The following is a 26,750-nucleotide window of genomic DNA, read 5'->3' on the forward strand; positions in this document are numbered from 1 at the left end:
GAGAACTTCTTCCAGCGTCTCCGAAATCCTCTAGAATAAGAATGTAAAGTCAGGATAGTAGTTTGTTTATTTGCTGAACACACCTCCTCCAAAGAGTCCTAGATTTTGTAAGGAGATCTTTAAAGCAACAAACATACCTTGAACTGAGTATTAGTGAGATTAGAGGGAACAGCAGGAGGGAAACAGCCAACAAGCTCAAAAAGGGAAGAAAGTTAAGGACAAACAATGGCAAATTCAGAAAAATGTTTGGTCCAAAATTGAGCCCAAACAACATTTTTTTGGGCCCCTCACACTCTGCAGAAGCAAAGCGTCCTGAAAACAAAACAAAACAAACCTAGAAACAACACAAATGGCCATCAATAGAGGATTTGATTAAAGCAATAATGGCACCTTCATAATGTGGACTGGTATGCGGTAAGAATGAAGTAGTAAATCTACATACACTGATGTGAAGAGATGGCCACTTTGTAGTTTAAACAGCAAGTCTCAGAACAATACAGATAATATGACCCCTTTCATTAAAAAACTTATTTATATATGTGTAGAAAATGCATTTAAGGATATATACTAAATTGTTAACAATGGTATTTCTGGGAATGGGTTATAGGCAATGAGGTTGGGGAGACAGGGGGATTTAATAATTTATTTTTACTTTATAACTTCTGAACTGTTGTATATCCTGCACTTATTTATGGATACCCAGAGTGGTTCCTGGATTTGTACGTGCCCCTTGTGCCACGTGGAAGGACTTCTGAAGAGAAATCCTAAGCATCTGCCAATGAACTGTGCATGGCTATGGCCTAGGGGGCATTCTTGGGTAGAAGGAGAGCATGTCCCAGCCAAAGATTTGCCAGGGCACACAAGGAGAGCCATGAGGAGGCCGCTACAAGCATGTTTCATGAGTTTGCTTCCTTAATGCAACTCAAGGATGCACTGAACAAATTTCATGACAAATTTGTTGTTGCTGTTATATAAATGAACCCCTGGAAAAACGTATAAATAAAACTTTTACGTCACCAGGCAGTAAGGGAAAACAATATTTAAGACATGTTGAGGTCAAGAATGTGGCTTTGGGATGATAGAGACATTTTGAATTCTAAGTTTGCCACTTACTAGCTTTGTGAACATGGGCAAATTACATCACCTCTCATTGTTTCCTCCTCCTTCCTGTGAATCTTTTTTGGGGGAGTCTTCTCGTTCTCTTTCCAGCCCTGAAATGCTGGTGTTCCTAAAGCTGCTGTCCGAGGCCCTCTTCTCCTTTCCTTGGGTGATATTATCTTCCTGTGGCTTTAGTGGCCACTGCGTGCCTGTGACATACAAGTCAACGGATCAGGCCAAATCTCTCTCCTTAGCTCCATGCTCTGCCTGATACCTTCTAACAGAACCCCATTTCCTGCATGCTAAAACCCTTTAACATGCTTTACATGGTCCTTCAAAATCTGGGGCTAGGTTACCTTTCTAATCTCATTGCTCACACATTCTCTCTTCCCTCTCTGCTCCAATCAGACCAAGCCATTTTTCATTTCTTCCACTAACCGTGTCCTGTGGTCCTTAAACTCTGGGCTTTTACAACTCTTTGGTCCTCTTGCTCTAGCCTACGTGTCTAGCACCCACCCCGGCAGTTTCCCAGTATTGCACTCCTCACACTGCATTGAATGACTTGTTTACACATTTGGATCATCCACCAGATCATAAGCCCCAGAAAGCCAGGGTATTTGTCTTGTTTGTCACTGTATACTTAGAACATAACCCCCATTACTGGCACTTGACAATCTAATTATAGACATTTGTTAAATAAAGCCCTATCATTGTAACATGAGCGAGGTGATATAATCTTTAAGAACTGGGCTCTGGGTTCAAACTTTAGGTCTACTGCTTAACAGCTGTGCAACTTTTGGCAAGTAATTAACTTATCTGTTCCTCAGTTTCCTCATCTGTTACCCCATCTATTAGAATGCTTCGAGGAAATGAAGCACTAAATGAAGTAACTGTTTTCATTACAAAGCAAGTGCTTAATAAATATCAGATAGTTTAACGCTTAGAAAGTGCTTAGAACAGTACCTGGCACATAGTAAGAACATAATAAATATTAGTTATTAGTATCACTATAATTTTTTGTAATGATAAAAATAATCTCTAATTAGTTTTAAAAGTTTAGATTTCTGTGTATAGATTTTCTTAAACCACAGCATATTTGTGCTTAGTAAGTCAGGTAGTCTAGTAGCTTTTCCCCTCTAGGAAAGTATTTAAATACTTGAGTGGAAAAGTTATTAGGGACAGTAAGAGAGCAAGGAAGGAGAACCAACTGTGTTTAGTGCTAATAGTGTTTTAGATTTCAGTTGTTGCAAAACAGTGGTTGGACTTTAATGTTTCTATGATTGTTGCTTTTCTTCCAATGGCAGTTCTCAAACTTGGGTGTGCATCAGCATCATCTGATAGCTTGTGAAACTACTGATCAACTGCCTCTATTTCTAGGTGGTTCTGGGACGGGGCCTGGGTCCGTGGACTTTTACCAAGATCCCCTGGTGATTCTGATGCAAAATAAGGTTTAAGAGCCTATGAGCCAATAAAAAGCAATTGGTTAAAACCAACAACCACTGTGTCCAGGTGGCAGCATCGGGCTCAGCAGGACTTTGTTGGAGTTGCCTTCTGGAAAGGGCTCTGAGAGATTGGTGTCTGGGAGATGCCTCTGTTGTGAGGGACTATTGTGATGGCCAGGAGAATCCTAAAGACAAAAGGCTTCACCTCCAACAGGAACAGCTGCTGAGGACCCACTCTGGGCTTGCTGGGGGAGGCGAAGAGGAGCTCCGCCAAGAGGTGTGCTGGAAGCACCATTAGAAGCCCTTGCTGGAGGCGCTACCCTGTAGCAGCAGTGAGAATCATCTAGATAGTTTGTTAAAATGCAGATTCCTTGGTCCTACTCCAGACCTTCTGAATTGGGATATGCATTTTAAACAAGCTTCACAGATTTGTCTGAGGCATGTTAAAGTCAGAGAACCATTGACAGAAGCTTGGGCTGATCCCAGTGCGTCACAGCCTCTGCCAGCTGGTGTGGAGAGATGTTTTTGTTTTGTTTTGTCATACTCCCCTTCCCAGCAGTCTGCATGGAAACTAGACTGACTTCTCAGATCTTAGATGGTCACCAGCCCTCAAAGACCAGGGAGGGTGTAACCCGGAAAAGACTTTTGTAAATCAAAGCATAACTTTCTTTGAGTTATTAGATGTTATGCCCTTTTCTGAGGACAACTAGAGTGGGCATTTGGTTTTCAGGAACTGTCTGGTTAATGATTTTCTTTAGAGAGAAATCTCCATTGTGGTAGGTGGGCCTTGTCTGGATTCCTCCTGTAGGGTCCTGCGAGGGAGACAGGGCTGTCCTGGTACACTTGGCTCCAGTGAGTGAGGTGTTTTGAAGGTGACATCTATTCTCCTTATCTGTCAAAGATAGATGAGCAGGGACTTGGTTGCCGCGGGAGATGTTACCGCCTTGGTTTTCCCATCAAACTCTGTCAGGCTTTGTAACTTGAAGGAATGAAAGAGGGAGTGGGAGAGGGACAGTTTCTAACGAGCTGTCAGCAGGGTCCCACCAGCCTGCCTTAGCCCAGACTTTGTTCCAATGCTGTTAGGGTAAAAATCCTTGAGTTTCTCTCAGACAAAGAGAAGTGGCCTGGGGCTGAGAGGCACAGATTCATAAGCAATTTCCCTCATTATACACTTCCAGTTCTTAATCACCAGTTCAAAGAGGATGAGCTATCAGAGTAGACTTTGAGAATTTTGCCCTAGACAAGATGCACAGCCCTCATACTGTAGCTTAATCAGTGTGCTTTTCTCAGCTGCTTAAAATGGGGGAGACCTGGCTCTCAGCATGGCTGAGCTGTAGGAGACCTTTTGTCCCTAGTGATTTTTAGGCCTGGGACAAGGGAGAATTTACGAAGTGCTAATGTAGAGATCTTTCCAGAAGTGGGATCTGCTCGCACGGATGAGATATCCAAGGAACCAGAGAGGTTATTAGCGACAATGCCAAGTGTAACATCGGGGGTGTGGGGGGAATGTATCTGGAAAAGTCAGACTAACACAATTCCAGTAATCCCAGAATCGAAAAGCTACAGGTTTAATAACAAAAACCTTGGTGCCCTAGCAGTTTTTGTTTGGTGCAGGAATTATAGATTTATTTTTTGTCAGCCACTCTGCTATTTATTATAAAATTATGCATTTAGGATTATAATATTAAAATAATAATTAGCTTAAATAGTCTGTAATCCAGGATTACAGATGGTATGACAACCAATAGCCCTGGAATGCACTTGGAATAGTAACACAAGTAGTGCATGGATACATTCTTGTAAAATATTTAGAAGTTTACACAGCAAAAAGTCCCTTTCCCTCCCATTCCTCTTCCCAGAGGTAACCACTGTCAACAGTTCAGTAAGTATATTTCAGTCATCTTTCTGAACATTTACATACACATGTATGTATATATGCACACTCATCTTTTCCCATGAGATCATATATATTGCTATGTAACTTAAAAAAAACCTGAATAGTACATATATCTTGGAGATATTTTCATAGCAGTACATATGAGTCTTCCTCATTCATTTCCACATTAGCACAGTACTGCATTATCGGGATGTGCCCTACTTAGGGAATCACTCACTAACTGGTAGACATTAAAATTGTTTCCAATATGTTTGCTATTACTAACTTTTAAAAATGATGTATACCCATGCTGCACTGCAGACCCACTGATTCAGAATCTTTGTGAGTAGGACTTAGGCTTTGGATTTTTTCAGAAAAAAACTGGAAAATTCTAATGTGAAGCAAGGATTGAGAATCATGATCTACACATTAAACAAAATAAAACGAACTCTAGAGCATTTTAAGATAGTACAATCAATTATTATGGAAGCAATCAGAGACAGTCAAATAGTCACTGATTAATTTTTAATCATTTACTCTGAAAACACCTTGAGTAAATCAAGTTATCTAAGTGAAAATAAATATGATATTTAATAGCTGCATGGCATTTTTATCTTTGGGAATGCTTTCCTTTTTTAATCTCAGCATCTTCAATTAAAAGCTGTGAGCAAGGTGGGCCAGGAATGATCTTGTCTATTTTACAGTCCTGGAAGCTGATGGGGGTAAAATGATGCTTCTCAATTTTAATATGCTTAGGAAAAATCTGGGAATCTTCTTAAAATGCAGATTCCAACTTAGTAGGTCAGGGGTGGGCCTGAGATTTTGTATTTCTAACAAGCATGAAGGTGACTCTGATGCTGTTGATCTGAGGACCACACTCATTAGTAAGCACCTGGATTAAAGGTAGTGAGCTAAATACAATGGAGAACTCAATTCAATAGAAGAAACTGGGTGTCATTGAAATGATGGACACTTAGCATGACGAAGAAAGGAGTTAAAGGAGAAGGGAATATAGGGTGGAGAAGGATGGACGGCAAAGAAGCTCTTCCTCTACATCAGCTAAACAAGGATGCCTTTCATCTTGGAATCCCATGCCCTAAACAGGGGCACATCCTGAATATGGCACTAAAAGCATTCCAAGCCTATTGGCTGTCATACCATCTGTAATCCTGGAGCTTGCCCAATACTATTTCTTGTCTCTGTAACTTTCCCTTCTGGGGGATCCTGATGGTAGCCCATGGGTCCTGTAGTGCTCATCCCACTGCCTTTCACCTTGTTTACAACCCATTCCTTCCTGGGGGAACCAGAGGCTCCAATTCTGAACTTGACATGTCTCTGCAGACCATTTACTCTCTTGGTTCACTGGTCTTCCAGAGGAGACTTTGCAGCCCAGCGCTGGCTGTTATCTCCGTCAGAGATGGAAGAGACACCATAAGTCTCTTGGTGATATCCACTCACCAACTATGACAGTTCCATCTTCTTTGGGCAGTGCCTGTCATCAGTTTTCCTCTCACTCTTTAGAGATTCCTGTCCTGTGTAGGATAAGAATAATAAACATATAAGTACACGTTTCTGATTCTCCCTTCTCTTGATATCTGTTTTTATTTAATTAATAAAGATCTATGTGATTCAGAATAAATTTTTTACTAGTTTTACATTTCTCAACTGAGTCATAAAGATAAAGATACTTGTATCTTACTAATAGAAACTAGATTTTTTTAAATGCTGTTTTTGCGCTTTTATCATTTGGAACAAAAGAGCTAGAAGCACTAATAAGATAACAAAGGTATTATTTTAATGGGCCATTTTCTCTTGAAAACATTGGCTTCCAAAACATATTCCAGAAATTTAAGATTAGTATGTGCAAGCTGTAGGGTCTAAGAGGTGCTGCTGGGGTGGGAATTAGAAGGGGAATGCTATCCACGCTGGAGGGAATATTCTGAGGGGAAAGAACTGGCCTCAACTAGATGAATTCCCCTTATTAATATGCTTTCACGTTCCTTTTCCATGAAAGGACAAACAGCACTTACCATGGCTGTAATTTTAGTAATTTTATTTGTGCACTGCTTTTATTGTCTGTCTCCCCCATTAGATTAGAGAATTCGTGAGGACAGGGACTTTGTCTTTTTGTTCACCATGTTATCTTTTTCTATTTTGGCCGCACCGTGCGGCTGTGGTTCTTAGTTCCCTGACCAGGGATTGAACCCAGGCCATGTCAGTGAAAGTTCCGAGTCCTAACCACTGGACCACCAGGGAAGTCCCTCACCATGTTATCTTTAGCACCCAGTGCAATGCCTGACACATAGTAGATGGTCAATAAATATTGATAAAATGAATGAAGTGAATGGAAAAAATCATGAAGAAAATTATGAAGAAAAAGAAACAGTGGTACTATGAGATGGAGTTTTAATGTAACTAAGGTTAAAACTACAATTAAAAGTAAAAAATAAAAGGCTCTCAAGACTACAAAGCTGATAAATGGAATATTGCCTGCCATATCAGTAAACAAAAGATGTCACAGTCATCAGCAATTGCAGCCACAGCCAGTGGTGAGCTGGTGAGCCCTGAGGAAACTCAGGAAGGGAAAGTGTACCTGCCATCTAGCAGCCATCAGGCTGCAGCTACTCCCTAGGGTGAGCCCTGAGGAAACTCAGGATGAGAAAACACAGGATACTGGCCCCAGTTAGCTGAAGTACATATCAAAGGAATGATTTCAATGAGCCCAGACTCTTGCATCTTCCCATGCATAGAAAAGCAATAAATTCCTTAACTTGAGATTTCTAGTTTTCTTTAATTAACAGTAATCATTTGTTCCTACTACCTGCCCTTTGTCGCAAAACTCCTATATATCCTAGCTCCCCCCTCACCTCCTCAGAGCAGTTCTCTCAGGGTTATTTGAGATGCTGCCTCCTGGGCTTGAAGCCCTAAAAATTCCCACCAAATAAAACATTACTCTCAACTTTTAGGTTGTGAATATTTTCTCAGTCGACAAAGCTTAGCTACGGAAGAAGGATTCCTGATTGGAAAAGTTGGAGACCCATTGCTTTAGTCATGTGGAAGATTAAAACTCACACCTTATCCCTTTAAATAATTTTGACATTGTTAGGTCATTTTTCTTTGTAAGCCCTATGCCTCTTCCATTTCTAGAGCAGGATGTTTCTCTGTTCCGAACTTGGAACTCTTGTATGGAAATTAATATGATGCCAGAAAGCAAATACAGTGACTTCACCACAGAACAAGGACCTCCTGTGGTCTTTTTAAACTCAAGTAATGAACCAGTAATACATTTTAAATGTTTTTTAAAATATGCTCTACCTTAAGGAGAAGTTGTGGGATTAAATTTTGGTATGCATTAATATAAAATATTCTGAAGTCCTTGGAATAAAAGCACAATATAATATCTAAAACCAGAACATCTCATGCATTCTTTCACTCAATAAACTTTTATGACACCAGAGGCCATATGGCACAGCGGAGCAGGGACCCTGAAGATAGGCTGTCTAAATTCATATCCCCACCATTTTATGGTTGTGCCATTTTGGGCAAATTGTTCCAGTGCTTTTTGCCTCAATTGCCTCATCTGTTAAATGGAATAATAAGACAACCTACTTCCATTGTTATTGTAATTTGAGTTAGTTTTTATTGAGCACTTAGAACAGTACCTGCCATATAGTGAGCACTATGTACATGGTTTTAAATAAACAAACTCCTGTAATGTGCCAAGCAGGTACTAAGCACCAACAGGCTTCCAGGAAATTAGTGAGCCAGTATCTACTGAACACTTGCTATGTATCAAGCACTAATCTGTAGGCAGTTTTGTATCCATTTTTATGACAACTCTGCTGGAGATATCATCCTCCTTCATTCCTTCAGCCAATATTTACTGAGTGTTCACTAGATGTCAGGAGCTGTTTTTGGTCCTGAGACACATGTCTTGGGATTTATGTTTTAAAAAATTACTATTTTACTAACAAGTGATTTTCAAGAGCTCCCTCGATTTCCAGATCAGCTCAAAACTGTAGTGTGTCACATTAATCTTTATTAAAACATATTCTCATAACTTCTGAAGTTTTAAATTACTACATTTCTAGAGCTTTGTAGAACTATTTTCCTCCCTGTCTGTTCTACTTAATTACCATTATTAGAGACTATCTTAATTTTGTATTCTTGTTGTCTCTTTCAAATGTTATTTTTTCAATAAAAACTTGATTTTTTAGGTTATAAAATAACACCTTTGTTGGAAAGTATGTCATTGTTTATTTCTCTATTAAAGCAATGCTGCAATGCATAGTTGTATATGACTGTCTCTCTTTGTAAACTTGTATAAATGTCTTTAGGATAGATTCCTAAGAGGAGAAATTGCTTGGTGAAATGGTATACACATTTTGACTGATATTGCCAAAATGCATTCTAAGAAAAGGGTTTATCGAGTGACACTCTCACCAATAGTGCATGAAAGTGCCTACCCTACCCTGCACTCTCAACGACACTATTTTATCCATATTTATAAATATTTTTGTCAGTCTGATGGGCAAAAATGGATTAATTGGTGCGGTTTCAATTGTATAATGAGTATGATTTTTGGTCCATTTATTGGCCATTTGTATTTATTCTTTCCTGATTGATTTCTCTATATCCTTAATTCATTTTTATATCAATACAATGAAGCGCTGAGTATCTACTAGATGTGACTGATAAGCAGGCTGCAAATATTTTTTCCAAGTCATCATATTTTAATTTATGGTGTCTATCGTCAATGTTTTTCTTTACGGCTTCTGAGATTGTGTCGTAATTGGGAAAGTCTATTCCACCCCAGTACTGTTTCAAAAATCTCCACTATCTTCCCTATTTTGTTTGTAGTTTAAATATTTAAATTTCAAAAAATTGCTACAGTGATAGCAATAATGATTAAAAATAGTACTTAATTTTCAGTAATTAACAGAAGTCACATATTCTAGAAATCAAATAACAGTTTCTTTTAACGTGATAGTTTTCTTCATGTAAATGTTTAATTATATGCTAGACATAAATGACCTGTGAAAGCATTTTATAGAGGCGTCTCTCTTTTCTGGCATATATTCCCATGTTTATAGAAAATGGCTGAGAAAATGGTTAGAGAGAGACCAGGACAGAACCTCTCTGAGGGGAGTGAGAATTTAAAACAAAGTAGAAGTCTTTCGATTACCTTGTTCTACACATCCCTATCCGCAGAGTGAAAGTCCTGTATTTTTTTCCTGTTTTTGCCCAATCAACAAAGATGTGCTTTGGAAAGCAGGTGATTTGGAAGATAGTTATTAAGAATTAATTCTGGATGAAAAAGTTACAGAGATCTGTTGTATACAATGTGCATGTAGCTAAATCTACTGTACTATACACTTTAAAATGGTTAAGATGGTAAATTTTATATGTTTTTTACCATAATTAAATAAAAAAGAGTTAATTCTGCATTAGAGTGTATTTTTAAATCAATCAACAAATATTTGAGTGTCTATTATGTACCAAATATCTTGTTGCGGTGCAGGATACCAGGAAATATAATTGGTGGTTTCAGTTCTCAAGGAACTAAGAAGCTATCAAGTTGGAGAAAAAAGTTAAGTATGCATGAAAATGTACAATCTCAGGCAATGTAATGATACCAAATGAGGAGAAGAGACACAAATTCTTATAGGAGTTTAGAAAAAGCAGGAATCTGACTACAGTGATAGAAATATTTGCTAGGTACTTAAAGGGCTTTCAAAGCACTTTGACATATATTTTCCAAATTGACCCAGATCTAGGAGACATTATCTCCATTTAACAGATGAGGAAACAAAGGCTCAGAGGTCGTAATTTTTCGAAGTTCACACGGCAGAACTGGGAACTAGACTCATGTCTTCCAGTTCTTACTCCTAGTGGGATTTATTTAAGTTGGCACTGAAGTTTTGCTGCCAGAAAGTTTTGAGGGTTACAGCAGAATCCAAATGTGCCAGGGACACTATGGTTATGTATTAGCTAGAATTATGATTATTCTCTCCTCGCTGTCATCCTGCCAAAGAGCATCAAGTAACTTTTAATACAAAATAAGGGATTATTTTTTTCTTGCTAGTTACTGCATAGAGAAACTCAAGTCAAACTGCAATTGAATGAGGACTAACATGCAAGACTTTAATTTCACCACTGTATACACACAGCCATTTAGCCAACTGCAGTCCCATGACAGACATTCCTTACTGATCATGTCTGACATCATTCTTTAAAGTCATAATACATATGGTACAGGTCTGATCTGACCCAGGTGTGACAGAAAGGAAAACTAACACAGAGAGCAGAATAAAGTCAGTGAATTCAAATTTAAAAGCAGTTATCCGGGCTAAGACCATATGACTTACACACATTTTTAAAACCACATCCTGCTAGTTCAGTGGACTGACTTCTCCCCAGAAAGTGCAGAGGAGCATTAGGTCTGTTCATACAATAACCCTATCTGATTGCCTAGGGTCAAGCTACTGTTTATCTCTGTCAGACACAACCCATATCCTGAACAGAGCCCATATCCTAAAACCTGCGTTTTTCACCAATTACTTCAGGGCAATACAGGATCTGACGTTATTTCTACATAATCATCTAAACAAGAAAAATACTCTAATTTTTTGTTTTTTAAATATTAGGTAAAAGTAAACGCACAGACACAGTGGTCAAGAGCTTTGCTTTTCATTTTCCTTCTCTTTGAGTGCTCAACATTTTGCAAAAGAAGGGCAGTGCTGCCCTCTACTGCAGGATGTTGCAATGTTCACAGTACACTTCTACATCCACGCATCACCCCGCACTCCACCCCCGACATGTTGGGTAGAGGAAGACAATCTATTACAAGGTTTTACACTACCCCTTTAGGAGCTGTTTAAAAGAAATGTGTTCTTGGAAAATACATTGAATTTGTTTCCTTCATTATCTCTTCATCTACCTTCCTCTTGTATCAAAGCATAGGACTTTTAGGACATGACCTACCAACAAAAAAAAGGATATTACAACTTGGGGGGATAAAAGCTTAAGACATTGCTCTAGAGGTAAGAGGTTGTGTTTTGATGCATTTAGGGAGAAACGGGGCAAGGGGAGGAAACTTTCTTCTGACTTTAAGGTCTGTAGCCTTCTGGTCTGTCATTTGGTGCGTTCTCATCAGCTTTTAGCTAGGGTGATCTATTTCCTTCACTGTATTTCTCTGACTGGAGATGACAGTCACCTGGGCATGTTAAGAGAGTAGTGGAATAGGGTGTCTAAAACACTCTCTACTCTTCAGAAAAAGATAATATAGAGATACTAAGGGCTATTATTAATATAGCTACATTTTAATTAATTATTAAATGTCTTGTTACCTTTAAATTGCTTTGAGATTTTACAGATCTCTACAAAGATTTCTTGAAGGGTTGAAGATATTAAGACTTATGTTGTTTTCTTTTCCATTAAAAAAAATTTCAGAGTACATGCCCTCAAGAGGCCACGGCAGACAGACTTTAAAGACAGTCTAACCATTACCTTATAGTTACCCAGGAACTAAATTGTAATCTTCATGATAATAATTTCTACAACTGTGTTAAATTCATGTGTGTGTGTGTGTGTGTGTGTGTGTGTGTGTATCAACACCAAGAAAAACATCTTTTTTCCCCCAATTTACAGATAAGAATACTAAAACTCAGACATATTAATTTACTCAAACTTTCAAAACTAGTAAGAGGCAAAACCAGAATTTGATTTCAGAATTTGATTGAAAGCCTAGGTATTGTTCTACTATGCAGCTGATCAACGAACAAACTAAACAAATCTCAAAGGCACATGCTTGTAAACAACATCTGTGATGATGACAATGATGATAGTTAACATACTGAGTACTTACTAAGTGTCCAGTACAATTCAAAGCATTTTAGAGTCAATCATTTAATAACATTAAATCATTTAAGCCTCACAGCAACCCCATGAGGTAGAAATATTATCTCCATGTTATAAGTAAGGAAACTGAGGTATACAGACGAAATCTAGTCCCAGAGGCCACGCTTTTAACCATTATGCTACACTGCTTCTTAAGTAAAGTACAAAAATTATATAGCACAACAATTTCTAAATGGTGCCCTGGAACTTAGTTCTATTAATAAGTAGATAAAACCCATCCATAGTGGTCAGTCCTGTTGATATGTTATACAAAGGCCTCAGCAGCTTTAAAAAAAGTTCTGCCCATGTAGGTGCCTAGTTTAGAACTAACATTAGACCTTGTCCACCGCAGGCCTCACTAGACATGCCCTTCTACGAAACAGGAAACAGCAAGAGACCTTCACTTGGTCCAATCCATGTATGCAGGTGGGGAGACAAGTCATACATAAGGGAGGGAGGAGAGAAGTGAGGGAAGAGATGCAAGGGGAGATGGTTCCACCAAGGCACACCCAGGAAACAAGTCAGTTAAGCTGAAGGGAGTGGTTGATAAGCGATCACTTTCCTTAGCAAGAGTAAACTCAATCCAATCAGAAGCCAGCACCAGCTTAGGGGCTCTACTCTTACTTTCTTGCCCACGATTTGGTCACACAGTGACTATCAAACAGATCTCCTCTAACAGCTTTGGTTTTTTTAAATTTTTATTGGAGTATAGTTGATTTACAATGTTGTGTTAGTTTCAGTTGTACAGCAAAGTGACAGCTTTGGTTTTGTTTTTTTTTTTTGCGGTACGCGGGCCTCTCACTGTTGTGGCCTCTCCCGTTGCAGAGCACAGGCTCCGGACACGCAGGCTCAGCGGCCATGGCTCACGGGCCCAGCCGCTTCGCGGCATGTGGGATCCTCCCGGACCGGGGCACAAACCCGTGTCCCCTGCATCGGCAGGCGGACTCTCAACCACTGCGCCACCAGGGAAGCCCCAGCTTTGGTTTTTAAAGAAACTTTTGTTCAATGCACAACTCAGCTTCTAAATAATATCCTACCCTTAGTGACAACATATACCCAAATATAACCATTCCAAAGCGCTTTGTGCTTAAGTACAAAGTGTGATAAACTCCTCCCTCCCTTGTTGCTAAGCATAGACCTTCCGGGTATCAGCGGCAAGATCAAGTACAATAAGCAGGTGTGGATTTGCTTAGGGGTCCATGCAGTGCCCGCTACTGCCCTGGCCTGCCTCTTATGCTATGCGGCAGTGCTGCCTAGCCCCAAAGGCTTCAGATTTCCAAGCAAGTATATTCTAAAGGAATTCATTCCCGATCAAGCTGTTGCTATGTGGTTCCTACTTCCTCCCTTCCAATTCTTTTGGGGAAAAAAAAAAAAAAAGGCAGAAGGGAGATGGTAGGGACAGATAGTCATAATGAAGTCAGGAGCCAGGGGAATACCTGCCCCTTTTCCTTCTGATCCTTACTGCCCTTTCCCTGGACACTCACTTTACCTGGCTGCCTACTAGTCTGGGCAATGTTTGCCTCTCAAGAATCTTTTGCTTGAATTATCCATTCAGCAGGGTGGCTGTCTTGCATCCATTCTAAGTCCAAGTGTTAAAATTAGTGATGGCCTGGAAAGCATTTTGTTTACTTCAATACAGGCATTTTGCTTAGAGGGGCAGGCTGCAGGGCTCAAGATAGAAGGCTACTGAACTTAAAGTAATCTCGAAGAAACATATTCCCGAGGAAAAAAGTTTGAGACTTGCATCCCACATAATATGCAATCCCTTCCCCCAACACCCAGTAACTGTTTGCCCCTTTCTAAAATTCAGAACAGATAATTATGGGGACATGAAGAAAAACTGCATATGGTACTTTCTATGCCCCTGTCAGCACTGACTTGGTTATGGGGCTGCTTAGGTTGCCAATAAATATTTATTTGGACTTAGCTAAGTTGATAATGTTTAGTTAATTTAGGGTTGTTTTTCCCCCAGGGAATGACGTAAGGCGTGACCATGACATTGTTGGCTAACACTGTGAAGATCATACTTTTAAATCAAACTTTGGTAAGGCTGGGCTATGTAACATCTCACTCAGCAGTTGCCCTTTGCCTCTGCTTATGGAAGCACCTAAAGTTCATTGTCATTTCACCTTCAGTGTTGAACTCACAATCTTAGAGGAAAGTGTTGTTAATGAAACACTGTTGACAGTTATCTTTAAAACCAGAGGCTGTTTCTGAAAAGAAGCAAATGATACAAAGGTTGGCAGGTGTTGCACAAAGGACTTTTGGCTTATGTTTGTTACTTTGAATGAGATTCATTTTGAGATTTGTCATATTATCCAATGAACAGAGGGTAAGGTATTGCTTTTTTCTGAACCAACAGAACTGACTCCTCCTGCCACCATTTATTGAATACTTACTAAGTGCAAGAAACTAAGGGAGACTAATACAGGGTTAATATCTCTAGCCAAAGGAAGTTTACCATCTACAAGGGGTGTGCATCTGTGCAATGATGACAATAGCTAACATTTAGGGAGTGCTTACTATATGCAACTAAACACTTCATATGTATTAACTCACATAATCCCCACAACGACCCTAAGAAAAGTACTATTATCTCCACTTTATGGAGCAGGAACAGAGAGGTTAAGTAACTTGCCTAGCCCTGACCAAGTTAGTAAGTGGTAGCATTAGAATCTAAACCTAGGTAGTCTGGCTCCAGAACTAGGTTCTTAACTGGGCATTTTGGTCATTTTCCACAATTGTAATATTGCCAACAAGGGACAGAAGCACAGGAAAGAGAGAGGGATTTTAACCAGCGTGAGGGTTAAGGCAAAGCTTTAGGGAGGAGGCATTTGCTCTGGATCTTGAAGGTCAACAGATGGAGAGAGGGGCTGGGGAGGAAGGAATAGTCTGACTAAAAGAAGAGACAGTCTGAATACCAGCCAGCTGACGACAGCAAGATCTGGTTGAGTGCCTGCGTGGGAGAAAAGCTGGAGGGGGAGGCCGCGCCCAGATCCGTAAGGTCCGTGAGGACCAAGCTCTCTCGGTAAGGAAAGGGGAGCAAAAGCTTCAAACTGTAAGAGCGGCAGAAAGGAATTCCTGGACACTTCCTCTTTTAGTAGGATGGCCCCCTGTCTGAAACCAACGCAGGTGGCCCACCCACATTTCTCTCGGGGGAAACAGCCGGCCGAGATGGTCAAGGTCGTCCGCGCGGGCTCCGGAGCTGCGCGTCCTGGCCGAGGACTCACTACCCGTGCGCAGAGGCGGATTTGGCTGCCAGCCCGAGCCAGGCCAGACTGGGTCAGGAACGTGCGCACTCCCGGGCCTGGCAGGGAGAACACCAGCTCCACGGGTACCGGAAGGGCGGTCCTCCAGCTACCTGCCGCCAGCCACCTCCCGCCAGCTACCTCCAGCTTGTCTCCGGGCGCCTGAAGGTCGAGAAAGCTGCCTCCCGCGTACGCCGCTCGTCTCCTCCCCTCAGCGACCCAAGGAACAACGGCTTCAGCGATAGGAGCACGCTCTGCCAATCAACTCTATCCCCGCCCCGTCCCAGCCGGCGTACGTTGCATTGGTTTCATCAATACCGGCCTCCGATAAGATTCTCTTCTTGGATTGGCTAATACCATCCTTTTCCTTTTGCGTCATAAACTCGCGATTGGTTAACCGCGTTGCCAAGTTCCGGACGCGGCTCGACCATTGGAGGCCGCGGGCCCGCCCCTGCCGGCTAGGCGAAGGTGAGAGTCTCCTCCAGTCGCAGCCGTTGGACCGGACCGAGCGGCTTCAAGCGCAGAGTGGAAGCTTTCGGCCGACTCCAGCTTTCTAGCTATGGCGCCTCCATCAATCTTTGCCGAGGTTCCTCAGGCCCAGCCGGTCCTTGTCTTTAAGCTCACTGCTGACTTCCGGGAGGATCCGGACCCTCGCAAGGTCAACCTGGGAGTGGGAGGTAAGGATGCAGTGCCCAGGAGTGTGAGCAGCCTGGGAGTGGAGCGGGCCTAACCCTGGCTGTGGGGACCGTAGGAGATAACCAGGTCCAGCTTAGCTCCGTCGGAGAAGAGGAAAGATCCATGAGGCTTAGTTCAACCTGCCCATTTTACAGATGGGCATATGGAGTCCCTGGAAAAGGGAGATGTATCAGTGTACACACAGAAAAGGTGTAGCAGTCAGGGCACAAACTCAGTTTTTCCGATTCCGCATTGTGTGTTCTTTATTCTGCATCCTTTCGCCTCTTAAGAAATGGGGCGGCCAGGGATTGAAAGGAGAGGGATAAACATAGGAAGTCTTATAGGCTTGGAGTCCTGGCTGCTGGGGAATGGAAAAAGGAGAACTCTTAGCTCTAGGGAGCTCTGGTCTGGGTCGGTAAATGTTTGAGGTATCAATCAGGTAGTTTACCAAGCCTTGTGCGGGGAAGACTGAGTCTTGGTTTTGGCCCCAAGGAGATTAAAATCAGCAGGTGTTAAGTGATGTAATAGAGATCTAAAATGCTTCTGAGACAGGTTAGTGCTCCCTGGGGATCTGGGAAGAATGTTCTGGCTCTCACAGATGTGGTGGGAATGGTAGAAATGGTGGTAGAGATGGTAGGAAAGAGAGGAAAGAGTGTGGACAGTAGAAGCTCACTTTCCACACATCCTTGTCATCATTTCTTGCTTGTATTTCTTGGACAGCTCAGAGCATGGGCCTCAGTTTTTCCTACTGCCAAGAAAAAGATTTGGACTGAAATGCCTCTGAAATTCCTTTAACTCTTAATCTTATCTGGTGAATTTGTTATTTCTGTCACTGTCATTTGGATGTTTGAAGCCACACCAACACTTACTCAACCACATAGAAAGATGAGCCAGGGAGAAGAGAATGAATAGGACAATGTTCTGTGCTAGGGAACAGACTTAGAGCAGAAGGACTAGAAATTTCTGAAAGAGAAAATTGAACTGTTTTGTAGCAGAGAAGCAGTGGCGAGAAGGAGGTGCAGAATCAGGTGTCCCACAGTGACAGTGTCTGTACACAGAACCTGTTAAAGTCTTCACCAAGGAATATGCAGGAGGGGTGAGGAAAAAGCCATTAGAAAGTGATGGTTTGGGCTTCCCTGGTGGCGCAGTGGTTGAGAGTCCGCCTGCCGATGCAGGGGACACAGGTTCGTGCCCCAGTCCGGGAAGATCCCACATGCCGCGAAGCGGCTGGGCCCTTGAGCCATGGCCGCTGAGCCTGTGCTCCACAACGGGAGGGGCCACGACAGTGAGAGCCCGCGTACCGCAAAAAAAAAAAAAAAAAAAAAAAGTGATGGTTTGTTGAACCTGGGTAATGGGTACATGGGCATCCATTATATTATTCTCACAACTTTTGTGTATGTTTGAAATTTTCCATAATAAAGCATAAAAAAGTCAATTCAGAATACATAGTTTCACCCACAGAGGGAAAGTGATGTTTTTAGCAGGCAGCAAAGTGGAAGTAATATTGAAAGATTGCCTTGAATTGAATTGGAATGAGCACTATTCAAGCTCTTAATTTAAAACCAATCCAAAACCTCCAAGTATTCCTTTAGGGCTGGATATATCGTGAAGAACTAGTATTGATATTAATCCAAATACATGTTTTTAAAACCTTAGGTTTCATTGGCTCAATTACCCTTGAACTATCTTACAGGATTTTGGTGAGGATTAAATGCATTTAAAGTGCTTAGAACAGTCCCTGGCACATAAGTAGGAGTTATGTAAGTATTAGCTGTTACTGTAGTTGTTTTGGCATTTCTTTGCATAAAAGATATTGAATAAAAATTTTCAGCTCAAGAACTGCAAAATGAAATAATTTCTGACATTGGTTCAGAAATAAATTGCTAATGCATAGAAAAAGCACCCTGCCAGCCGAGGCCAGAAGTGATTGGCTCAGAAGCATATTCTGCAGCCCGGATAGTGGTCAGTTCAACTGTGAAAGTGCCTTTGTCATGTTTTCCTGGAACCGAGGAATTCTTTCTCTTTACTACAAGCAAATGATTTATGCAGTTAATTGCATTTAGTGCTTAGGATGACTCTGGAGGGTTGTTTATTACTATTACTGTTTTAGAGGTAAGAAAGCTGAAGCCCAGATTGATGAAGCATTTTGGTCGAGATCACATGTCTGTAGTTGGTAGAGCTGGGATTCTAGGCCACATTTCTCAGATCCCTAGGTCTCTGCCCCCTTCTCTATTGGGCACCTTCAGGTGGTCCAGAGGGAGCCAGTGTATGGTAGTAGAACAGCCAGGAGACCTGGGTACAGGCCCAGGCCTGCGGTCCAGTGATGTGACCTTGGGAGTGTTATTTACATCCCTGGACCCAGTCTGTTAAATGAGGAGCCAGAACGGAATGACCTATCTCTAAAATTATACTCTAAGATTCACTAGCATGTTACATGACTGTAGTATAGAATAATAATGTTACTGGCTTCATCAGATGACTGAGAATTAAATGGATAATTATGTGTGTGAAATATAAATGAAAAGTGTTGTATAAATGTTATTTTTGATGATCACTGTGACCCGTCTTTTTTGTGGATGGCAGGTGCTCAGATAAAGGTCTCATTAAAGTATAGTAGAATAAGAAGTCTCTTTATGGCTTTTGTATGTCCTAGCTCTATTTATACACATCCTGAAGTATATCCTTTGTGAAGGAAATGTATTGATAATTAATCTCTGACTTTGGTGAAGATGCCCTTTTTTTTTTCTAAGTTAAGATAAAGCTTAATGGAAGTTAACCAGCTCAAGTTCTAATGACGTTGAACATTTAGAACAAACTGCAACTATAATCTCATTAGCTCATTCCTACTTGCAGATAGTTTCCCCAGAGATTTTCTTCTTGCTGTGACTATTTGCATAATTTCCATATACTTAAACAGAGCAGAGCATCACATTTTTCACTGTTAAATATGATGCTCTTCGAGTTGACTGTTTTAGCGCTTCGTAAAGTTTCAGACAAGTGACTTTAGGGGCAGGGGAGATATGAGTTCATTCAGCCTGATGCAGCCTGAAGCAGGACATTTCTACATAGACTACAGTCTGTTCATCATGTAAACTTACCTTTCTTTTGTTCCAGGTAGACTGTGCTTGCTTTCATATTTGTTGTTGTTTTTTTAATATGGGTTCTTAGCATCTTCAAATAAAGTTGTGGGAGAGACGTGCTGTATCAGGTGTTTCTGAGTACGCCCGGTCCTCTCCGCAGGGCCCTAGTTGGAGAAGGGCCTTAAAGAGGCATATGTGCATGGGCTGTTGGGTAGGGATGGATGGGGGAAGTGGAGATCTTAGGAGGAGGAGGAGGGTGATGGTTTGATCATCTAATTCTCCGTGTTCTTCTGGAAATCGAGACTCACCTGCAACCTGTGTGACTCCTCTAAAAGAGCTGGTCCTCAGGGAGAAGGGTGTGGTGTGTGGAGCTGAGGGGCATGCTGGTAGGTAGAAAGGCCCCTTGCACAGTCAGTCCTCTGGGACCTGCTGGCTTCAGGCTTTCCCTAGACATCTCTTGCTCTTTAGAAAAAGCACAGGGATCCATGAACTTAATATTAATAGTATGACAGCCTAACTCTTACAGTTCTTGTGATCTTGGGCAAACTTTTCTGGCCTCAGTTTGCAGATCCCGAAAATAGAGATCATAATATCTATTTTGTGAGTTGTTATAAGAATTAAATGAAAGTAAAAAAAATGTGAAGTATTTAGCACAGTGCCCTGTATGTAGTAAGTATTCAGTAACTCCTTGTTATTACCATGGCTTCAGCCACCGTCCATGTCTATAATTATGAAATCTTTCTTTCCATCCTGGACTTCTTCCCTGGATGCCAGACCCATATTCGCTACAGTTTGCTGGACACGTTGTACAACCACTTCAAATTCAACGTGTTTAAAACAATGCATGGATTTCACCCTCCCCTCAATCTTTTCTTTTTTCTTCTGCTTTGCTCTATATCTTGGTTGCCCTCTCCCCTGCACCACCCCCACTAGTCGTTATCCAGACTAGAGAGAGACTTTGGAGGTTGTCGGTGACCCTTTCATCAGTCCCATGTATATTTATTTGGTCACTAGGTTCTGTCTTTTTTACCTCATAAATTTATTTTGAATGTCTCCCCTTTTGTTTATCCCCGTGGCCGCTGCCGCTGCTGTGATTCAAGATTTCACTATTTCCTTCGTGGATTATTGCAGCAGCCTCCTGACTTCACTGTCTGCTTCTGTCCTCCTTCCAGTTTATTTTCCATCATGTCACTCAAATGATTCTGTTAAAATGTACAGCTGTCCACGTCACTCTCTTGCTTAAATGCTTTCAGTGGTTTCCCCATTGAGACAAAGTTCCTTAGAAGAGACCCCAAGACTCCCTGAGCCATTCCTTGCTGTTTCTCCATGGATCTTACCTCCGAGCCATGAACATGCAGATCCTCAAGAACCTCATCTCTTCAAGCCTCTGGGGGCCTTGCACAAGTGTTCCCTCTGTCTGGAAAGTCCTTTTTCCTGTCTTTTAAACTCTTATTCATCTTTTATACTTCATCTTCCCTGCTCACTTACAGGAGAACTAAGGACTCTATGCTCTATGTTTCCTGGAGGGAGGCCAAGACAGTATCTTGTTTTATCTTACCCATCTCTGTGTAGCTACTTCTGGCCAGTACCTGGTTCATGGTGGATTCAATAAGTAGCCGTCAAATGAGTGAGATAATGAAAGAATGAATGAGAAACTCATGGGTCCAACAAAACAGGAATAAAACCCCTCTGGGAGAGCAGGAATAGTGGTTGTTGGTAATGCTTAACCTCATTGCTCCAAACGCCCAAGAGTAACTGCAGTTCTCCTTCAGTAGGGCAGTGAGACAAGGCATTGGGAATAAATCTAGAATTGAATCTGGGGGAAACTGGGCAGTGAAGAAGGAAGCAGAGGTGTGAATTGGCCATTTTCTCTTTTGTCACAATATGGACACAATGCCTCCCTGCCTCCAGTCCTATCACAGGATTTTTTAGAGTTGCACAGAGTATACATTACTGGTAAGAACAGTGGTACTATGGCTTTATCTTTCATATTTTATTTATTTATAATACATGATTTACAAATGACATATCATAAATATAAGTAGCATAATTATATATTAACCATCCAAACACAGATGGGAAGCATAATAGAACTAGTTTTTCTACAAACACCCATATTCTTGTACATCTAAACAGTATCCCCTCTGTGTAGTGTAGTCCATATATACTGCTATTGCTCAAAGTTTTCCGAAAACCCTGTTTTGGAATGGCCTTCAACACATGTTAGACCCATGTAGGAGGCCATCTTTTTATAGCTGTTCTCCATTAATATTATTCAGTCCATTCACCCACCTACTTTGCTGGACATAATACAAGTACCATTTTCAAAAATTAAATTTACTTTCAAAGGACAAAGATTTGGCATCATTAAGGATATTCAAAATAATGAGATGTCTCCTCTAAAAACAATTCCAAGAGAAGAATTCCAAGAATATTTTGAACAATGGTAGCATTGTGATCATAGATGGGGTGATCTACTTCAGGGAAAACGATTACTTGGGAGTCATTATTTTGGTATCTCTTTGAAGAACCAGACCAAATCTCAACTGATAAAGTAGACTTTTTGAACTTGTTGAGAGGGAGGGAATTTGGTGGGCCAGGGGGTCTAATGTGAGTGATATGACAGTATTGTGAGTCAGATTCATCTACCCAGAGACTGGTTGTTGGTTAGTGGCTGTCAGTCTGGAACTCTCTCCACATTTTTATTCCTAGCTTGATGTGCTTTTCAAATTTGCAGATGACACATTCCTGGAAGGTAGGGTTAGTTGATGGGAGTAGACGACAGATGCAAAATCAAAATATCTTATAAAGTCTTATTTGTTGTCTGACTTTTGATCTAGTAATTTTACATCTAGAAAAAGTTTTCCTAAGGAAGCGCTCATGAATGTGTAAAGTATAAGAACGTTAATTACAATGTTTATTTTAGCAAATAGTCAAAAGCAACACAAATAGTTAATAAATTATACATAGAAAGGAATATTGTCTAGCCACTAAAATTGTGTTGTAAATGGCTCATATATATGAAAAATGCCCAGTTGCATCCACGATAAGAGAAATGCAAATTTAAACTACCCTGAGATAGCATTTGGACTCTTAAATTGGCAAAAATTCACTCAGTGGCTGTGGCTGTGGGGAAGCAGACACTCTTGTACATTGATGGCAGCGATGTACACTGATAACACCCCTGCCCTACGGCAGCGATGTACACTGATAACAGCCCTATAAAAAAGGCAATGTGGATATATCTGTCAAAACTACAAATACACAAAGTATGCTTAAAAGTAATATATTTGCATTTAAACTTTTCATTGATTGCCACCAGTATTCTTCCAATCAGTTGTTTTAACCATATTTGTCCTACAACCATGTGTTGTAAAATGAAAATCAGTTGAAAGTAGTAAACTAATGTATACCCTCATAAACAACAACAAAATTACACATACACATACTTCTCAACCTACTCTTCCATTTTCAACCCTGCCTCTTACAGCTATATTTACATACATGTAAGATGACATATGTACAAGGTTCACTGAAGTATTATTTTCTAATAGCCAAAGATTAGAAACAACTCAAATGTCCATCGACAGGAGACTCACAAAACAAATTATAGTACATTTATCAGTTATGCAGCTCTAAAAAGAACAAAGACAGTCTGTGTGCACAGACTTAAATAGTTAATGATGATGAAAGATATTCATAATATATATTTAATAAGTGGAAAAAAGCATGTTGAAAATTCTATATAAAAAATGACACAATTGATAAAAGAATATACTCATGTAAAATAAAGTTTAAAAGGCTGTACACCAAAATTTTCATACTCCTTATCTCTGAGTGCTGGAATTACATGTTAATCATAATGTTTATTATTTTCTTTCTGGGCTTTTCTAAATTTTCTACAGTCAACATGTGTTGTTCAGTAAACAGTATCAACCACCCTAAAAAAGTGATTTAAAAAAAAAAGGATTAATGTTGAGCAGAAATCAACAAGATAAAGAAGAATTACTTAAAAAATTTGTTTCACTGTCACTTGCCAAAGTATAGGCTTATTGGAGACCTAAACAGTCCAGCAGAAGCAAATCCTTGTCAGGAATCCTGCTCAGAGAAGTCATTGGCTTGGATGCAAGCCAAAGCAGCTGCCCTCTCAAGCTATAATCTCAATGATTATAGGGTAGTATAGGAAAAAAATCAGTGACAGGATAACTCAAAGTAGACTAAAAATACTTTTAGCATAGAAGAAATGCTTAGAAATTTGCTGTAATCAAGATTAAAAATTATGAAACAGGTAAACTTAGATCCATAAAAGTGTGAAGCAGAGGAAGTGAGTGGTAGGAACAGTCAAAATGGTAAACACTGACTGATGTCAAAAAACAGCAAGAGGACAAAGATGTGTTTAAACTTGTTGTTCGATGATTGTGTAACCAGTTGTGGGACTCTTCAGTCACAGGTGTTTCCTCGCCATTTGTCTCATTTCTGTTCTTAAAGGACAAGAGGAGGAGGTGGGCCTCCCTCCGCCCTCCTCTCTCTCCATGTTTATGTTTGAAGGTGCAGCGTTCATGTGAAGTAGCACCGAACCCTTTTCTTGGGGAGATGCAGAAGGAAGGCGATTACTGGGCCAGTGGTCGTAGAGACCTCAGTGCCCTAGTGATATTGACATAGCATTTGTAAGGTATTTTTAATTTGCGGAGTGCTTTTGCGTGCACTCTCTCACTCGATCAGGCTCTTTGATGTCCCAGTTTTATTTCAGCATTCTACTTTTTGGAGGTCACATATTTAAGAACTATAATTTCCGTAAGGATAGGAAACTGTCCTTCTGCCTTCCCAGCACCTAGCCCGGTGCCTGGCCCAAAGCAGGCAGCCAGTAAGTGAATGAACTTTAATTTCCCTCACAGTTCTGTTTGGATTGGAAGGTGGTAGAACTCTCCCTGTTCACAGCTCCGAATTCTTCCTTTGACGAAGCCTAAGACTCCTCCATTTTATGTCTCTTTCCCGTGTCCCAGCTTATCGCACGGATGATAGCCAGCCCTGGGTTTTGCCAGTCGTGAGGAAGGTGGAGCAGAGGATTGCTAATGACAGCAGTGTAAACCACGAGTACCTGCCCATCCTGGGCCTGGCAGAGTTCCGGACCCGTGCTTCCCACCTGGCCCTTGGGGATGACAGCCCAGCTCTGCAGGAGAAGCGGGTGAGTTTTGGGTGAGGATCTATTTTTTTCTAGAAACTGTGAGGGTAAAAAGTGGTTAAAAATTAGGTGTTATGTCTATTGAACTGTCAGTGAATAAGGGTTTAAATAGTGTGACCTCAGGGACTTGATAGCACGAATAACATGCTTTTGTATAAAGCACAGCTTCTTCAGTTGTTCACTTTTGCCCAAGAGATGATTGGATTTCAGCTGCTGGGTTTGAAGCAGTTAATGGAAGTGCCAGCCAAGGGAATTTAATGGAATGATCAAGAGATTAGGGTCTGGACCCAGCTCTGCCACTACTTTTGACCAAAGGCAAGTCATTTGCCCCTCTAGCCCCTATGTCTCATCTGTATGTTAGGAAAAGACTAGTTTATGGTTCATGGTCCTATAAGGAGCATTTGCATAGGGGATCATTCAAGGGGGCCTCTGAACTCCCTGAAATTTTAGGCAGAATTCTGTGTTTAAGTGTATTTCTGGAGAGAAAGTTCATAACTTTTATCAGATTTTCTGAAGGAACCTATGGCCCCCGAAAGTCCAAGAGCCACTAGTCTAGATGCTCTCTGAAGATCCTGCCAGTTCTAATATTTGATTCTTCTAGCCTTGATCTCAGCTTCTCTTCATTTAAATGCTTCCTGGTATGTAGTCTATGTATAACTAGAGATACATGGAAGAGAAATGCATTTGGGGAGAGTCTGTATGTGGCAGAAAGTGGTGTGATAGAGATTATCAGTGTTGTAGGAATTCAGAGAGACTGACAAAGGCTGGAAATGGGACTTGAGCTGAACCTTGGGGAATGAGGCCAGGACACTGGTTCTCAACTGTGACTGTATCACCTGGGAGGTTTTAAAAACATTCTGATGGCTGGATCCCATACCAGACCTGTTAAATCAGAATCTTGGAGGGTACCACCTTTCTCTGCCCTTTTATTACCTTTCCCTACAATTCCCTTCCCTTCATGGGTATTTTTTAAAAGCTCCCCATGTGACTGCAAAGTACAGCCAAGGTTGAGAACCGCAAAGTACAGAGGAAGAAAAAGGAGGGGTATTTGTTTGGAGCAGTAGGAGTCCAGGGACAGAGGTTGGAGGTGAGCAGGTCTAGGTTGTAAAGAGACCTACCTACCTGATATGGGCTGGGAACATGCTGGATAGATCAGGGAGGCTGATTTTGGCAGCCAGGGCAGGGGAAGCCCCTTGAAGTTTTGCGCAGAGAAGTTACCCAATAAGAGTGTTTGAAGAAGATAAACCTGGCTGGATGAGTAGGAAAGGGAAGAGCTCAGGTTTTTGCAATAGTCCGATTAGGTATTGTGCAATTTAAACCAACTTCCCTTATTGCTCTGCTAGGCAGTGTCAGCCCCGCTGAGCAGCCTTCATGCAGGTACAGCCTTCATGCATGAAAGAGACCACATCTTGGAGTCACTGATTTATTTCCATGCTGTTACCCAGATGCCGTGATAAGCAGAGTGGGCAGGGTAAAATGAAGGCTGCACACAGGCACGTTCTTATGTATATCAGGAGACCTGGAGGCTCTGCGTGAAGGTCTTGGAACTCAGATCAATGGTTAGATAAGTAATTAACTTGATGAGGGTTTTGTCTGGATTGGTATAAGAGACTGTAACTGACTTGCCTCTAGGAACAGAAGGAATATGGGTAGAAATGGTAGACTTTAGAGATTATGGGTGACATTGGGAAGTTGCTCTGAAAATCTAGGGTTTCCACTGAGGGAGAGAGAGAGTCCTGATGAAGTTTGAAAATGGGGAACTTTGGCGACTGGAGGTGATCTTCTGAGACGTTGTTGATAAATTAGTTGGAATTCCATTGCTGACAAATGAAAACAGAGGTTCTGTGTTGGGGAGCTTCTTCCTCTAAGACTATACATTTCTTATATGATGCTTATTAACTATGTTGGCAGATAGATGCTTGTTCCTCTGCCCAGGAACAAAATGCTCTGTTCCCCATTTTGATCACTTAATACTGAGGCTTGGGGCTATTGCTTGTGGCATAGAGCCCTTCCTCTTAGTCTAGTTCATCCTGTGTTATGTTTTTGATCATAGAACAAATTTAAATGGCAGTCTGTAAATATTTGAAGATTTTTACTTTTTACTTTTTGTGTGTGTGTGTGTGTGTGTGTGTAATGGTTTAGGATACCCTCTTGGCATCTACAACACCCTGGGTACCAGTTCATACTGAGCTCTGAGCACTTGCTCTTTCCCTGGACCATCCCCAGGTGACTATCTTAGCTCAGCCCACC

The 26,750-nt window shown here is 41.1% G+C and overlaps 1 protein-coding gene and 1 long non-coding RNA gene across 2 annotated transcripts in view; one reads left to right on the plus strand and one right to left on the minus strand.

The window, feature by feature from the left end:
- Positions 1-1,189: 1,189 nt before the first annotated feature.
- On the minus strand, positions 1,190-15,829 carry LOC132439333 (uncharacterized). The gene is made up of 3 exons (XR_009522339.1): positions 15,461-15,829; positions 5,875-5,948; positions 1,190-1,307 (listed from the first exon to the last, which is right to left on the minus strand). It is a non-coding gene; the product is annotated as an uncharacterized lncRNA (long non-coding RNA).
- Positions 15,830-16,025: 196 nt separating this feature from the next.
- GOT1 (glutamic-oxaloacetic transaminase 1) overlaps positions 16,026-26,750 on the plus strand; it is a 29,662-nt gene continuing 18,937 nt past the window's right edge. Inside the window, exons 1-2 of the mRNA XM_060034290.1 lie at positions 16,026-16,240; positions 24,322-24,503. Coding sequence (XP_059890273.1) covers positions 16,123-16,240; positions 24,322-24,503 — 300 coding nt within the window. The 5' untranslated portion in view covers positions 16,026-16,122. The remainder of the gene's footprint in view (positions 16,241-24,321; positions 24,504-26,750) is intronic.

The sequence above is a fragment of the Delphinus delphis genome, chromosome 16, assembly GCF_949987515.2.
Source record: "Delphinus delphis chromosome 16, mDelDel1.2, whole genome shotgun sequence".
Taxonomy (NCBI): Eukaryota; Metazoa; Chordata; class Mammalia; order Artiodactyla; family Delphinidae; genus Delphinus; species Delphinus delphis.